This window comes from Gymnoscopelus braueri (genome assembly GCF_963280865.1).
Source record: "Gymnoscopelus braueri genome assembly, chromosome: 14".
In the NCBI taxonomy this organism is placed as follows: Eukaryota; Metazoa; Chordata; class Actinopteri; order Myctophiformes; family Myctophidae; genus Gymnoscopelus; species Gymnoscopelus braueri.
The window spans coordinates 5,890,427-5,908,379 of record NC_137619.1 but is presented as its reverse complement, the minus strand read 5'-3'; the positions used below and the strand labels follow the sequence as shown (position 1 = coordinate 5,908,379).

The following is a 17,953-nucleotide window of genomic DNA, read 5'->3' as shown; positions in this document are numbered from 1 at the left end:
TGTCAGGTGACAAGAAGCTACGCCCTACCAGGGAAACTCCCCCCTGTCACCCTTTCAGGTGACAAGAAGCGGCCTGCTCGCTCCTCATGCATTGATGGAGGCATGAGCTCAGTTCTGGGCTCTCCCTAGGCTGGCAGAGGGAGAGTAGCCCCCAGGATTATATAGGCTAAAGATGGATAAAGATGTAGAAAAAAAAAGAAAAGAAAATCTTATAGATTGCGTCGTATAAGAACTGTGTTCCAAAAACAAAAAAACGTTTCACCCTTAACAGTGTTAACAGTGTTTTGTTTTTTTTGTGGGGGGGGGGGGGGGCGTGCGTGCGTGCTAGCCAGCCTTGAAGCGTCTGTGAAGCCAGGCTTTAAGGAGCTCTTATGGGGGCTTGCGGTGTGGGAGGGGCCCCTAGTGTCGACCACTGTGTGTGTGTGTGTGTGTGTGTGTGTGTGTGTGTGTGTGATCCAAGCCTCAAGCATTCCTTAGAAGTGCACGCACGCACACTCACACATTATTTGTGTTACTATTTACTTGCGAGGACTTCAACATTTTAGGATGGCGCTGAGCTGCAAATAGCCGTAACATATAGCAGACAAATAGCAGATCTACAAGCTCACAACGCACTTTAGCTTGCAGATCAGCAAATGTTTCCAGTTTGCAACAACACAGTATAAAATAACCCTAACCCCTAAACCTAAAAGGTTCATGTTTAATCCTCACCCTATAACCACACATAGGGGTTTCAACTCACAATGTCTTTTTTCTCTCAAATTCTACTATACTTTATGTACAAGTAAACTGGCTCCTAATCTACAAAAATCAACAATTCGAAAGATATCTATCTATTTATATGTCTATCCATCTTGTTGGTGTTGTGGCAAGAGTGTCTGTCCTGAGACTGGGGAGTTCGGGGTTCGATCCCCAGCTGGGTCATATACGTAAGACTCTATAGGGTGTGCCAACGTGTCGTCACCAAAGGACGTCACCATGCATCAGATTTAGATTATTATTCCAAAACATACATTAACCACTTCAGCCCTACTTAAACTTTTCGGACATTTGAAAATAGCAGATCTACAAGCTTGTAGATCGGCTGTTTTCAAAAGATTGTATACATTTGAAAACTTGTGAAATGGGACATTCTGCATAATGAGTACTTTTACTTTTGTACTTGAAGTATAGTTTGATACCAAAACTTTTGTACCTTTACTCAAGTCAAATTTTTATTCCGGACTTTTACTTGTACTACATTGCAGTATTGATACTTTTACTTAAAGGTAGGGTGTAAAGAACATTCAGGGCATATTTGCCAGAATTAGCCATAGATGGATAACACCGCAAGGGGGATCATGGCAGGAGGCCCAGAAACCATAAGGGGATGAATGACCCATTCAGTCCCGACCTTTAGTGACCCAGTCGATCCCAACTTTCCCATATATGGAGATCCCCATAGATGGAGACAACCAACCTCCCCAAGTCTGACATCATAGAATCTCCTAGACGGCTATACATGCGATACCTGGCATACCTAGCTCTGACATCAGAGAACCCCTCCCGGAACTCCATATATGGAGATAACCGAAACGTCTCCCAGATTTGGGCATAACTGACATAGCCTGCTCCATACATGGATATGACTGACACTACCTGACATCACCGTAGTGACATTAGGGTCGCAGCCAACGGTATAAAAAGGCTCGACATGCCTTGGTAAGGGTGGAGTTCCAACAGCGACCCAGATCAGAGAGCCAAGCATCAGACTCATCGATAGTTGGTTTACACAACACAGCCTAAAGCATATTCTCACAGTGGCTTTGGATCTGGTTAACGAATAAGCCGATAATCAGTTCAACTTAGGGTATTGAAATTATTTACTTTGCTTAAAATAAGTGTTGAATAGCTAGCTCTATATTTTGATAGTACTCATTGCTATAGAGTGTTTGTTCAGTAAAAGGAGTCTCCCATGTCTCTCCAGCTCTTTATTAAACAGAAAATGCATTTTCAGTGCTCTCTTCTGATAGGCTTAAATACAAAATTAAGTAAACAACTGCTCTCTCTCTCTCATATATATATATATATATATATATATATATATATATATATATGTGTGTGTATGTGTGTGTGTGTGTGTGTGTGTGTGTTTTAACGTATTCTGATTGTCTAAGTCTGCATTGTCATCATATTTCACTTCAAGATGCTCCCAGTTGTTTGACCGTTACATTTTAAAAGACAATTAATTTGCAATTGCACTAGTGTGTATGTGTATGTGTATGTGTGCGTGAGAGAGAGAGAGAGAGAGAGAGAGAGAGAGAGAGAGAGAGAGAGAGAGAGAGAGAGAGAGAGAGAGAGAGAGAGAGAGCGGGGAAACTGACTTGGTTCTCACACGCGCGCGCGCGCGCACACACACACACACACGCACACACACACACACACACACACACACACACACACACACACACACACACACACACACACACACACACACACACACACACAGTAGCAGTAGACGGCAGGTAGTAGCTCCGCCCCCTCCTCGTCTCGCGCAGGGAGACACATTGTTGAGGAGTTTATTTATTTTAGGATGAAATAAAACCTTAAAGTTAGAACATTTTAACCCTTTTCATCACCGGCTTTTATCACTGAGGTTACATTCTAAACCTTTTCTAGTGTTAATGATCATAAAGAGTGGGTTTAAACACAGATTCATGTGTTTTGTTTTAGGGTTTTTAATCGTTAACGGACCGTTTGTTTGGTGAAACATAAACTGTTTTCTTTAGGGAAACATAAACGGACACAACGCCGCCGAGCTGCCGGGACAACAGGTAGGAGTTACACTTGTTTCTGTGACCCGTTCGTTCTTGTTTCAGTTTTGTTGCTCCTGTAAAGGTTCTAAAAATATATGTTTCCTTTATAAGCGGACCGGTTGGGAAACATACATCGTTAGGGGAACATAACCCGTCACAACGCCGCCGTGGTGCTGTGCCTACGGAAAGCGGTTACACGCGTTTCGGTGTCCCGTTAATTGTTGTCTGTGTGCCGCAGATATACACAGACATAAAGAGAGGGGTTTATCTGGTGCGACGGCGGCGCTGGCCGAAAAGGAACAACAGATCTACAAGGCTACAGCGCGTCGCTGCCTGACACGCTGTAGGCTTGTAGATCTGTTGTTCATTTTCGGATGAAAACAAAGCGTGGTTGCGTTGTTGCCCCCCCACACCGTTCATTGTTCTCTGGCAAGTTTGGTGTGTGTGTGTGTGTGTGTGTGTATGTGTGGTGTGTGTGCGTGCGTGCGTGTGTTTTTGGCATGGAAGTGATGCAACTTCGTTTGAGAAACTGAAGCCCTTAATTATTATTATTATTTTTAATATTATTATTATTATTATTATTATTATTATTATTATTCATTATTTTATAATTATAATTATAATTATAATTTTTATTATTATCATTAATACTTTTATTATTGTTACCCTTATTATTAATAATATTTGTAGTATTATGTATTATTATTATGTATTATTATTTACTATTATTATTTACTATTATTAATTATTGTATTATTTTTATTATTTACTATTATTAATTATTGTATTATTATTATTATTATTATTATTATTATTATTATTATCTATATTAATGATTTTATTATTATTATTATTATTATTTACTATTATTAATGATTTTATTATTATTAATATTATTATTAAGAGCTTTAAGCTTTTTGTATTTATATATTTTATTTATATATTTAAATCAAGCATTACTTACATTTACACACACACACACACACACACACACACACACACACACATACACACACACACACACACACACACACACACACACACACACACACACACACATTGTTTGGCACAGTGGGTGGTCTTTGGGTCGTTACAGTGGTCTCTGTGACAGACTGGCTCTGGAACGTGCCACTGTCCCAGAGTAGTTCAGAGATGACTGGTCCAGTTTGTAGTTCAGAGATGACTGGTCCAGTTTGTAGTTCAGAGATGACTGGTCCAGTTTGTAGTTCAGAGATGACTGGTCCATTGTGTTTGTAGTTCAGAGATGACTGGTCCAGTTTGTAGTTCAGAGATGACTGGTCCAGTTTGTAGTTCAGAGATGACTGGTCCATTGTGTTTGTAGTTCAGAGATGACTGGTCCAGTGTGTTTGTAGTTCAGAGATGACTGGTCCAGTGTGTTTGTAGTTCAGAGATGACTGGTCCAGTTTGTAGTTCAGAGATGACTGGTCCAGTTTGTAGTTCAGAGATGACTGGTCCAGTGTGTTTGTAGTTCAGAGATGACTGGTCCAGTTTGTAGTTCAGAGATGACTGGTCCAGTGTGTTTGTAGTTCAGAGATGACTGGTCCAGTGTGTTTGTAGTTCAGAGATGACTGGTCCAGTGTGTTTGTAGTTCAGAGATGACTGGTCCAGTTTGTAGTTCAGAGATGACTGGTCCAGTGTGTTTGTAGTTCAGAGATGACTGGTCCAGTGTGTTTGTAGTTCAGAGATGACTGGTCCAGTGTGTTTGTTCTTTGTAAAGAACAGAGACAGGAAATGGCCTGGTTGAATGACAGGAAGTAGCAGGTGGGTGGGTGGGTGTGATGTCATGGCCACGGCGCTAACTGCTTATTGGACATTGACGTCTGATGTCACATTATTGTTGTCCCTCCCCCCTCCTGTCCCCTGTGTCTGTCTGTCCCTCTGGACCCAGGCACGTCCCTGTGTCTGTCTGTCTGTCTGTCTATCCCTCTGGACCCAGACACGTCCCTGTGTCTGTCTGTCCCTCTGGACCCAGACACGTCCCTGTGTCTGTCTGTCCCTCTGGACTCAGACACGTCCCTGTGTCTGTCTGTCTGTCTGTCTGTCCCTCTGGACCCAGACACATCCCTGTGTCTGTCTGTCCCTCTGGACTCAGACACATCCCTGTGTCTGTCTGTCCCTCTGGACCCAGACACATCCCTGTGTCTGTCTGTCCCTCTGGACCCAGACACATCCCTGTGTCTGTCTGTCCCTCTGGACTCAGACACGTCCCTGTGTCTGTCTGTCTGTCTGTCTGTCCCTCTGGACCCAGACACGTCCTTGTGTCTGTCTGTCTGTCTGTCCCTCTGGACCCAGACACGTCCCTGTGTCTGTCTGTCTGTCTGTCTGTCCCTCTGGACCCAGACACGTCCCTGTGTCTGTCTGTCCCTCTGGACCCAGGCACGTCCCTGTGTCTGTCTGTCTGTCTGTCTATCCCTCTGGACCCAGGCACGTCCCTGTGTCTGTCTATCCCTCTGGACCCAGACACGTCCCTGTGTCTGTCTGTCCCTCTGGACCCAGGCACGTCCCTGTGTCTGTCTGTCTGTCTGTCTATCCCTCTGGACCCAGACACGTCCCTGTGTCTGTCTGTCCCTCTGGACCCAGACACGTCCCTGTGTCTGTCTGTCCCTCTGGACTCAGACACGTCCCTGTGTCTGTCTGTCTGTCTGTCTGTCCCTCTGGACCCAGACACATCCCTGTGTCTGTCTGTCCCTCTGGACTCAGACACATCCCTGTGTCTGTCTGTCCCTCTGGACCCAGACACATCCCTGTGTCTGTCTGTCCCTCTGGACCCAGACACGTCCCTGTGTCTGTCTGTCTGTCTGTCTGTCCCTCTGGACCCAGACACGTCCCTGTGTCTGTCTGTCTGTCTGTCCCTCTGGACCCAGGCACGTCCCTGTGTCTGTCTGTCTGTCTGTCTATCCCTCTGGACCCAGGCACGTCCCTGTGTCTGTCTATCCCTCTGGACCCAGACACGTCCCTGTGTCTGTCTGTCCCTCTGGACCCAGGCACGTCCCTGTGTCTGTCTGTCTGTCTGTCTATCCCTCTGGACCCAGACACGTCCCTGTGTCTGTCTGTCCCTCTGGACCCAGACACGTCCCTGTGTCTGTCTGTCCCTCTGGACTCAGACACGTCCCTGTGTCTGTCTGTCTGTCTGTCTGTCCCTCTGGACCCAGACACGTCCCTGTGTCTGTCTGTCTGTCTGTCCCTCTGGACCCAGGCACGTCCCTGTGTCTGTCTGTCTGTCTGTCCCTCTGGACCCAGGCACGTCCCTGTGTCTGTCTGTCCCTCTGGACTCAGGCACGTCCCTGTGTCTGTCTGTCTGTCCCTCTGGACCCAGACACGTCCCTGTGTCTGTCTGTCCCTCTGGACCCAGACACGTCCCTGTGTCTGTCTATCCCTCTGGACCCAGACACGTCCCTGTGTCTGTCTGTCCCTCTGGACCCAGGCACGTCCCTGTGTCTGTCTATCCCTCTGGACCCAGACACGTCCCTGTGTCTGTCTGTCCCTCTGGACCCAGACACGTCCCTGTGTCTGTCTGTCTGTCTGTCTGTCCCTCTGGACCCAGACACGTCCCTGTGTCTGTCTGTCTGTCTGTCCCTCTGGACCCAGACACGTCCCTGTGTCTGTCTGTCCCTCTGGACTCAGACACGTCCCTGTGTCTGTCTGTCTGTCTGTCTGTCCCTCTGGACCCAGGCACGTCCCTGTGTCTGTCTGTCTGTCTGTCCCTCTGGACCCAGGCACGTCCCTGTGTCTGTCTGTCTGTCCCTCTGGACCCAGACACGTCCCTGTGTCTGTCTGTCCCTCTGGACTCAGACACGTCCCTGTGTCTGTCTGTCTGTCTGTCCCTCTGGACCCAGGCACGTCCCTGTGTCTGTCTGTCTGTCTGTCCCTCTGGACCCAGGCACGTCCCTGTGTCTGTCTGTCCCTCTGGACTCAGGCACGTCCCTGTGTCTGTCTGTCTGTCCCTCTGGACCCAGACACGTCCCTGTGTCTGTCTGTCCCTCTGGACCCAGACACGTCCCTGTGTCTGTCTATCCCTCTGGACCCAGACACGTCCCTGTGTCTGTCTGTCCCTCTGGACCCAGGCACGTCCCTGTGTCTGTCTATCCCTCTGGACCCAGACACGTCCCTGTGTCTGTCTGTCCCTCTGGACCCAGACACGTCCCTGTGTCTGTCTGTCTGTCTGTCTGTCCCTCTGGACCCAGACACGTCCCTGTGTCTGTCTGTCTGTCTGTCTGTCCCTCTGGACCCAGGCACGTCCCTGTGTCTGTCTGTCTGTCTGTCCCTCTGGACCCAGGCACGTCCCTGTGTCTGTCTGTCTGTCCCTCTGGACCCAGACACGTCCCTGTGTCTGTCTGTCCCTCTGGACTCAGACACGTCCCTGTGTCTGTCTGTCTGTCTGTCTATCCCTCTGGACCCAGACACGTCCCTGTGTCTGTCTGTCTGTCTGTCTGTCCCTCTGGACCCAGGCACGTCCCTGTGTCTGTCTGTCTGTCTGTCTGTCCCTCTGGACCCAGACACGTCCCTGTGTCTGTCTGTCTGTCTGTCTGTCTGTCTGTCTGTCCCTCTGGACCCAGACACGTCCCTGTGTCTGTCTGTCCCCCTGGAACATTTGGGGAAAATTCCCCAGAAATAGCTGATCTACAAGCTTGAACAAAGGAACCTGCGTAGAGAAAGTGAAGAGAGGGGAAAACAAGAGCAGACCAAGTACCGAGCCCAGATGCAAAGGTCATGTTTTCTAAGGATTCAGGCTTTACGTGGTTAAACGTCTGAAAATGATCGTTGACATGAATTCAACATATTAATAGAATAGTATACTAATATTAATTTCACTAATGATGAAGTTGGTTTAATATCCTCGTGGCCCACAGGCTAGGATTCGATGATGATGATGATGATATATATTATTATTTACTCAAATGGAGACAGACTAGGCTGTGTGGTCTGCAGCCCTCCTCTCCTCCCTCTGTTTTCATGGTATCAGTGTCCAGCAGCGGTCAGATCTCTGTGTCCTGGCAGAGCTCTGGGATGATAGCGCTGGGTGGGTGGGTGCCAGGCTGGGTGGGTGGGTGCCAGCGTTAGCCTGGCATTAGACCCGATCACAGGAGGGCAGGAGGACACTGTGACAGACTGCGGCCACTTCTTACATAATCTCATTCCCGCCAATTGGTCCTCAGTGTCTGTAGATCATGATGGACTGGAGACTCTCTCAGTGTCTGTAGATCATGATGGACTGGAGACTCTCTCTCAGTGTCTGTTGGTTGATTAAAAAGCTGTCTGCTCACTCCTCATGCGTTGAAGGAAGCATGAGCTCAGTTCGGGGCTCACCCCAGGCTGGAAGAGGGAGTGTAGCGCCCAGGATTACAGCTCAGGCATTGGCACTGGGTGAAAAAATGGGTTACAAAATTGTGGGATAAAAAGCTTATATATATATATAGGCATCAACATGTACTTAAAGGTAGGGTAAGTGTTTTGTTAACACCTGGGAGTTTTGTCTCCCTGTCTCTCCAGCTCTTTAATAAACAGAAAATACACTTTCAGGTGGGTTACCAATTTCAGCCAATCAGGAGAGAGAACCCATTTATCAGTTCCAATTGTGTCCAATTTCTTTGTGTCACCACTAAGTAGATAAAAATAAAACACCAGAGAGTAGAAGAGACGCAAAAGTATCTCTCTATATATACATAGCATAATCCAACTGGTACAGGATGTACATGAGGTTAGACATAATGTGCATAAACATAGCAGCAGGTATATACATAATATAATACACACACACACACACACACACACACACACACACACACACACACACACACACACACACACACACACACACACACACACACACACACACACACACACACAGGGTGAACAGGGTTGATAGATTGCGGTTTGTATAGAATGTAATATAGATTGTATGAACTATATGCAGCTGTGTTGTAACTGGACTGGAAAATTAATGTTTATGCCTGAGGAGATTGATTGATTGTGTGTGTGTGTGTGTGTGTGTGTGTGTGTGTGTGTGTGTGTGTGTGTGTGTGTGTGTGTGTGTGTGTGTGTGTGTGTGTGTGTGTGTGTGTGTGTGTGTGTGTGTGTGTGTGTGTGTGTGTGTGTGTGTGTGTGTGTGTGTGGGGGGGGTCTCTATGTCTCTTATGTCTCTCTTTCTCTCTCTCTCTCTCTCTCTCTGTTTGCTGCATGGAATAGGTTTGGACACATTAATAGGACTGATATTGCGATTTGATTTGCGATGTAATTATCTTTAAGTCAAGCTTCAGTTTAGTATTCACTGTGTACGTTTTAAAGTAATGGAACTTTACCAAATGGCTTACCATTCATTTACTGCTCTAGATTCTAATATATAAGGATGAGAACTAAAATATATTAATTGCTTCATTGTATATGAGGTCTGAAATATACAACAATTGCTTGTATCATATTTATTGTTTCCAACATGTACATATTTAAACAGTTAGCTGGAATAGAAATAGCTTCTTTTTGTAAACAACCCGACAGTGAAACTTGTATGTTGATAATCTGGAAAAACAAAAAGTAAAAAACTAAATCCTGAATCTGAATAATTTTGGGGGAAAAAATGTTTTCCCAAAATGCTCTCCCTTTTTATAGTACAAAAATAAATCAATAATAATTACAATAATAATGAAGTTGTTATGTCAAGTCTAGGTAAAATAGCATGCATCCACTGGACAGAAACTGTGGTAACCTACGGTTTTAATGTTGATTTTAAAGATCAGTAGAATTAGGTTAGGTATGATGTCTACTTTATGCATTTCTCTGCCTACAGTAGGCTACACATCTCCTACTGTACATGCATGTATTCACTACTCCTTGGAAAGTCAAAAAGTAAGTGACAAAGATACAAAGTTCATAATAACAATGAAGGGAAAAATATAAGTTACACTTACAGAAACTAAAATAGATAGGAACTAAATAACAACAGCGCTATGTGTTAGGGGGAAGCATAATAGAGACGGAACAGAGATATGTGTTGATTATTGGAGAAGAAGTAGTTCTTGCTCTGGTGTTTTTTACAAAGCTCTGATTCCCTTCAAATGATTTATTCACGTTTTAAGCTTCTGTCGTACCGGAGAGAACAATCTACCGCTGTGCAACACGGCTGCTCGGCAAACTATAAATACACATAGCCAGCGGAGAGAGAGAGAGAGAGGGGCTCGCTGCCTGTAGACAGAGGCAGACACTCTGGAGAGAAGGAGACGAGTATCGCGGGCGGCTCTGGGTATAATATTAATATATATTCATATTAATGAGGGAATGAATATTATGAAAAAAAATACATTTGATCGCATGGTTTCAAATCGCTATTTCGGTATGAAAACGATTAATCGTTCACCTTTCGTCTTACCCATTAACACGACCCCCTGCTACCACCACACACACACCACACACGCACACGCACACGCACACGCACACGCACACGCACACGCACACGCACACACACACGCACACGCACACACACCTTGTTGTATATCTAACAGGTAGTCTGCTGCTAACACGTAGACAGACAGAAAAGACAGACAGACAGACATTAATCTCCTGTGTCACAGACAGCGTGTGATCAGGCTAATCCCCCACATGACTCCATGATACCCCCTCCCTCCCTCCCTCCCGCACGCACGCACGCACGCACGCACGCACGCACGCACGCACGCACGCACGCACGCACGCACGCACGCACGCACTGTATTATACCTTATTCCCCTCTCTTTCACCGCTATCCCTCTCTGTCAACGCGTTGTAAGCTTGTAGATCTGCTATTTGTGCCATTTTGGAGGGCAGGGAGTGTTGGGCGGGAGGAGTAGGAAGAAGGCTCTACATCCTCCCGGTGGACGCTCCTCACTGGTAGGTGAGTCACTAGGATACAGCAGCAGTGTGTGTGTGTGTGTGAGGAGATGAAGACTAAACTGTGGAGGAACAGGCAGTAAAAAGCATAAAGTAGGTTTATCTCTATATGGAGGAAATGATCTCTGGATAAACTTTAGAAACTAATGGCAACAATATTTACATGTTTTACATTCATTTCACTTTGTGTGAAGACAAAAGTCTCTCTCTCTCTCTCTCTCTCTCTCTCTCTACCAATTCCCTTTTTCCTCCCTCCCTCCTTCATTTCCTCTCCTCTCTCTCCCTCTCTTTCATGTATCTCTCTCCATCTCTCTCCCTCCCATTATCTCTCCTCTCCTCTCCTCTCCTCTCCTCTCCTCTCCTCTCCTCTCCTCTCTCTCATAGTAAACACATTCCTCACACATCAACTCTTACATGTCAGATTTGAGGTTTTAAACTGTGTGAGAAAACTACTCTCTTTGATCCTCATAATCCTCTCTCTCTCTCTCTCTCTCTCTCTCTCTCGCCTTCCTTCCCTTTTGAACTCAGTTTTACCTCAAGCTTCTAGCTTTCTAGAAATGAACAGTCTAGTAAGTGTGTGTGTGTGTGTGTGTGTGTGTGTGTGTGTGTGTGTGTGTGTGTGTGTGTGTGTGTGTGTGTGTGTGTGTGTGTGTGTGTGTGTGTGTGTGTGTGTGTGTGTGTGTGTGTGTGTGTGTGTGTGTGTGTGTGTGTGTGTGTGTGTGTGTCAGTCAGCCAGCATGCTGCTACTGCGGCCTTGTGGGAGAAGTGGGCGGGGCTAGGCTTATCCTCCCCGTAAACAACAGCCCTGAGGATGATGCCAGGCCCCACACACACACAATGTTGTCGAATAGTGTGTGTGTGTGTGTGTCATACCACACCCATTCTTACACACTATATTTTCACTTGCATGTGTGCACACACACACACACACACACACACACACACACACACACACACACACACACACACACACACACACACACACACACACACACACACCAAGGCTATGATAGAAGAAGTCAGTCCACCACAGACGCTCATGGGAGGTAAACCTGAAAGAGGTAGTTTGGTGAAATACATTGGAGTCACTGAGAGCCAGGCTGGACAAACAGCTTGTGAACAAACACTATTTCTGTCAGTTAATGGGTTCAGGAATACAAAAGAACAGGTTGTTTTCTAATCACTTGTTTTTCGATGTGCAAACTGTAACATGTTATCGAGGCATCTAAACAGCGGCAGGTGTCGTTTCTGGCTCTGCAGTAAACACATACAGTGCCATGATGGTGCCCTATCTTAAGTTGCTACAGACTAGATTGGAATCCAGACTGATGTCGCTCCGGAAATCACATTGTTGCCTCGTACTGCCCCCAGTATAAACATTTTAAATGGCTTTCATATATACTCTTAATAGTAGTTCACCCAAAACATTACTTATGTTCTTCTATCAATTACACACCACATGGGGGGCGGGGGGGGGGAGAGAGAGAGAGGTTAAAGACCCCTGTTGTAGATTATTTTTGGTAAACGATGGAGCGTAAATGAATGCAACTTGAATCTAGATCTGTGAGATCCTTTATTGTAAAGGTGTTATTTTTTTTTGCTCTCTTCTTTGTCTGTCTGTCTGTCTGTCTGTCTGTCTGTCTGTCTGTCTGTCTGTCTGTCTGTCTGTCTGTCTGCCTAGCTTCACATCTATCCATCCATCCTTCCAACCCGATCTCACACAGCTTAGTATACATTCATTCCGTGCACAGACAACTAGAAAACCCGAAAATCCGTGCATAGCCGCCTCGCATCTCCCCCATTGTGACTAAACCGTTTCGGAGGACGCGCGGTCTCAAACGAACTGGAGCCACGTGAGGGACCACCGAGTGAGCTAAAGCGAACGAGTTGCCGTCCCGAACGTTGCGACGTTCGCTCGAGCCTACTCGGCGCCGTTTGAGTTACGTACCGATTAGGCAGAGAATGGTAAATCATGTTGTGGGGACTGCTCTGCTTCCGGGTTGCAACCGGTTACGCCCACCGTGGGACTCGGCGTACATATGCACACATTTTGGTTTTTTCTAGGCGGCTATGCACGGAATGACGTGCACTGGGTCCGTGCAATGTGTACTAACCCTTTAAGACCGGGGGACGCATCTGTGTAACCACTTTATCCATATTTTATACTTTTGGCTATTCAAAAATAGCAGATCTACAAGCTCATAGCGCGGCGCTATGAGCTTGTAGATCTGCTATTTTTATTTAATCGTGTTTTGTTTTTTGCAAATCTTTGAATATATATCTATAAAGCAATTGTTTTTTACTCAAATATTTGCTTCTGGGGGTCCCTGGATTTTTTTTTTTTTAGATGGGGGTCCGCAGCCAAATACATATCGTTGTGGGGCTCCTTGACACTGACATTAATATTATAGCAACATAAGTGTTTCAGAAAACTGTTTTAAACTGATTTAGAAGACATTTGTAGAATCCCCAGAAGCAATAACATTTTAGCTAGAAATGCTCGCTTTAAATATATATATATTCAAAGATTTGCACAACATTTTTCACGATTTTTCAAAAATAGCAGATCTACAAGCTCATAGCGCGGCACTCGGTGCCGCGCTATGAGCTTGTAGATCTGCTATTTTTGAATAGCCCAACGAAATCTAAAAATGACACACAGATGCGTCCCCTGGTCTTAAAGGGCTAAGTTGTGTGAGATCAGGCTGATCCATCCATCCATCCATCCTCCCTCGTCTCTCTGATCCTTGAACATAACTGAGCGTTTTCTTGTCCTCTGCAGAGGTGTGTGAACAGAAGATGACCCTGACGTGACCCCCCCCCCCCCCCCCTCCAACTGACGCTGACCTTCGACCTCCCCGTGACCCTACCGGACGGCGTGGACACCGTTTGTTTTGTTTTGTTTTTTTGTTTGTAGTTGCCACTGAAGACGATGATGAAGATGTGATGCTATCTGGGGCCTTTTGCTGAACACACATGCACGCGCGTACGTGCACGCACAGCTGGAATACTGAGAGGGTAATCTATACACAATGTAGAGAGCCGGGAATTCTGGGAAACGGAGGATCTAGAATCATGGGATTCCACTGGGCTGGATTCTTCTTTGGAATATATTTAATATAAAAAAAAACGCAGCATTCTTGGAATATAGAGTCATCGATTGAGTTTATTTCCATACATTTATGTGTGATATTTTTGTTTATTTTTGACCACCCAGGAAAGGGGGGGTTGGAGGGAGGTGGACACTTCTGGGATTTTTTTTCGGAATATATAGAACATAAAAAGAGAGTTGGAATCTAGAGTTGACGAAGCCATTTTTATGTGTATTTATTTAGAATTTTTGTTTCCTCAGTTTTTTTTTGTCGGAATGCTCGGTTCGCCGTAACAACAGACGAGTGAGTTTCGACCGCCCAGGCAGGTGGAGAGAGAGAGAGAGAGAGGAGAGACAGAGACGGACACCTCCGGACTTTAAATCCTTTTCTTGGATTATAGCATCGTCGAGGAAGTTTTCTCTTTTTTTTTGACGGGAATGTCCGGCTTGTCATAGCGACACACAAGCTTCATTTTGGCCGCCCTGGGAGAGAGAGAGAGAGAGAGAGACCATGTCCTGGAAGAGGAACTACTTTGCGTCGGGGAGCGGGCCGGTGGGTCTTCAGGGCGTGTTTGTCCCTCGCACCACGACCTCCATCGCTCCCAGTAAAGGACTGAGCAACGAACCAGGACAGAACAGCTGCTTCCTCAACAGCGCTCTGCAGGTAACACACGCACGCACGCACGCATGCACGCGCGCACGCGCACGCACACATGCGCGCACGCATGCACGCACGCACGCACGCACTCATCTGCTATTTTCACATTACCCATTAAGACCTGGATCTGTGTCATTTTTAGATTTGAGCTAAAAAGCGTTATTTTACACTTAGGCTATTCAAAAATAGCAGATCTACAAGCTCATAGCGCGGCACCGAGTGCCGCGCTACGAGCTTGTAGATCTGCTATTTTTGAAAAATCGTGAAAATGTGTGCAAATCTTTGAATATATATTGTTTTAAAGCGAACATTTTTAACTCAAATCGTTGCTTCTGGGGGTCCCTGGAACAAAATATTTTGATGGGGGTCTGCGGCCAAATACATATCATTTTGGGGGTCCTTGACATGAAAAAGATTGAGCACCACTGACATAGAAACATACGTTTTTCAGAATACTGTTGAGATTTAGGAGACATGTAGAATCGGCTTCAGGTCTCAATGGGTTAAATGAATGAATGATAAAACGGAGGCAAATCTTAATGAGCCAACAATTTGGAAATCATTGTTGATTTGAAGTCATATCGCCCTCATATCGCCCTATTGAGGGTCATTAGAAGACAGGCAGACAGACAGACAGACAGACAGACAGTAATTGTTTGACAGAACAGCTGCTTCCTCAACAGCGCTCTGCAGGTAACACACGCACGCACGCACGCATGCACGCGCGCACGCGCACGCACACATGCGCGCACGCATGCACGCACGCACGCACGCACTCATCTGCTATTTTCACATTACCCATTAAGACCTGGATCTGTGTCATTTTTAGATTTGAGCTAAAAAGCGTTATTTTACACTTAGGCTATTCAAAAATAGCAGATCTACAAGCTCATAGCGCGGCACCGAGTGCCGCGCTACGAGCTTGTAGATCTGCTATTTTTGAAAAATCGTGAAAATGTGTGCAAATCTTTGAATATATATTGTTTTAAAGCGAACATTTTTAACTCAAATCGTTGCTTCTGGGGGTCCCTGGAACAAAATATTTTGATGGGGGTCTGCGGCCAAATACATATCATTTTGGGGGTCCTTGACATGAAAAAGATTGAGCACCACTGACATAGAAACATACGTTTTTCAGAATACTGTTGAGATTTAGGAGACATGTAGAATCGGCTTCAGGTCTCAATGGGTTAAATGAATGAATGATAAAACGGAGGCAAATCTTAATGAGCCAACAATTTGGAAATCATTGTTGATTTGAAGTCATATCGCCCTCATATCGCCCTATTGAGGGTCATTAGAAGACAGGCAGACAGACAGACAGACAGACAGTAATTGTTTGAGAAACAGTATTTAGAAACACGCACACACACACTCACACACTCACACACGCACACGCACACACGCACACACACACACACACACACACACACACACACACACACACACACACACACACACACACAGTGAGTCATCAGTGACAGTACTAATTATGTATGTTTGGAGGTATTATGGGATGGGGGCGTGGCCTCTGTGTGATTATAGGGTGTGTGTTTATCCTTCTTTTCAATCATTAGTTAAAGAAAAACATTTTAAAATAGGGAAAATAGCCAGATCTACAAGCTCACAAGCCAGATCTACAAGCTCACAACATCGCGACACGTTGGGGGACCCCCCAGAATAATCACATTTGAACGGGGGACCCCCCAAAATAATCACATTTGAACCGGGGACCCCCCAGAATAATCACATTTGAACTGGGGACCCCCCAAAATAATCACATTTGAACTGGGGACCCCCCACCCTGACAAGCACATGGAATTGTAGGAGTTGTTGAGGCATTACATGTAGTTTGACTCGGTTCCACAGATAAATATTGTTAAAATAGCTGTTGTGAGCTTGTAGATTGGCTATTTTTACAGCCTCTTTCTTACGTAATATTTGACAACAATTTGGACAATTTGGTATTAAAAAGTCCTTAAATTCTTATTTTCTATAATTTTTATCCCTCGATTTTGTAACCCTTTTTTCACCCGGTGCCAATTTGCTAAGTGATCCTGGGCACTACACTCCCCCCCACCAGCCTAGGGAGGCCAGGGCCGAGCTCATGCCTCCTTCAATGCATGAGAGCCAACTGACCTTCTTGTCACCCGACAGGGGGGAGTTTCCCTGGTTGGACGTAGCGCGTGGAAGGAACACGTTATTCCAACCAGTTCCCTTCCCCTCCATCAGGCGCCCCGGCTGACCAGGGGGAGGCAGTATAGCGACCAGGATTACTACATGTTTTTGTGAGGGTATTAACTACCCTAGGAGACACGGGGAGAACATGCAAACTCCACACAGAGTAGGCCCTTTCGCCAACCACACCTAGGGTATGGGCACTGATGACGCGGAGGAGAAGACACGCCCACAGCGTCCCCGGCGGGAATCGAACCCAGGACCTTCTAGCTGTGAGGCGACAGCGCTACCGACTGCGTCACCGTGCCCCTTAAAGTCCTTAAATTCTAACTTTATATATATGATACAGATACCCTGTATACACGTATACTGTCTGCAGTGGGGGAAAAAGTAGTGAGCTTGTAGATCTGCTATTTTCAGAGCACAATACCCGAGGGTAACTAAACATAAAATGACTTCTACTGGATCTCTTCTCCACTCGTCCCTCACTAACATTTTAGTCTAGTTTTTATTTGTTGACAAAATTGTCATTGTGTAGCTTAGTTTTTATTTCGTTTTCGTCAGTGAAAAAAGGTAGTCGATAAAACATTTTCGTCATAGTTTTAGTCAACGAAATCAACACTGCGGCTCCCCCAGAGTTAGTGTGCAAGTGTCCTTGATCAAAACACTGAACCCCTAATTGCTCCCGATGAGCAGGTTGGTGCCTTGCATGGTGTCCTCCGCCATAGGTGTGTGTGTGTGTGTGTGTGTGTGTGTGTGTGTGTGTGTGTGTGTGTGTGTGTGTGTGTGTGTGTGTGAATGGGTGAATGTAATGCACAATCTATGTAAAGCGCTTTAGATAAAAGCGCTATATAAATGCACCATTTACCATTTTGGTAGGGGGCGTGGCTAGATGTAATGAAGGGGCTTAGGGTCTTGTTTTGCTAGACAGGGAGGGAACGCCATCCACCACCTAACTGATGTTTACCACTGTGTGTGTGTGTGTGTGTGTGTGTGTGCGTGTGTGTGTGTGTGTTTGTGTTAATGTATTGTGTGGCTGTGAGCTGACAGCTAAATGGAGGAAGAAAACAGTGTGGTGTGAAAACAATCATTTGTTGCTGCCGGTGTGAAGATGAAACACAGCTGTGAGTCATTAAGTCCTCCAGGCAGAAACCTCCTAACTCCGTACTACAGCTTTTCATGGTTTTCTTTTGCACATGAATGCACTCACTATACAATAGAGTCGCACACAGCGTAGTGAACACAGCGGTGCTATTTTCACAATTTTAAGAACCCATTGAAACCTGGAAAAGCATCCGTGACACTTTAGATTTTTGCGTCGGCTATTCAAAACAATGAGCAGACGTACCG

The 17,953-nt window shown here is 45.7% G+C and overlaps 1 protein-coding gene across 1 annotated transcript in view; it reads left to right on the top strand.

Annotated features, from left to right (window-relative positions):
* The first annotated feature begins 2,573 nt into the window (after window positions 1-2,573).
* LOC308100061 (uncharacterized protein) overlaps window positions 2,574-17,953 on the top strand; it is a 75,173-nt gene continuing 59,793 nt past the window's right edge. The window contains exons 1-2 of the mRNA XM_080448961.1: window positions 2,574-2,813; window positions 13,459-14,431. Coding sequence (XP_080305087.1) covers window positions 14,279-14,431 — 153 coding nt within the window. The 5' untranslated portion in view covers window positions 2,574-2,813; window positions 13,459-14,278. The remainder of the gene's footprint in view (window positions 2,814-13,458; window positions 14,432-17,953) is intronic.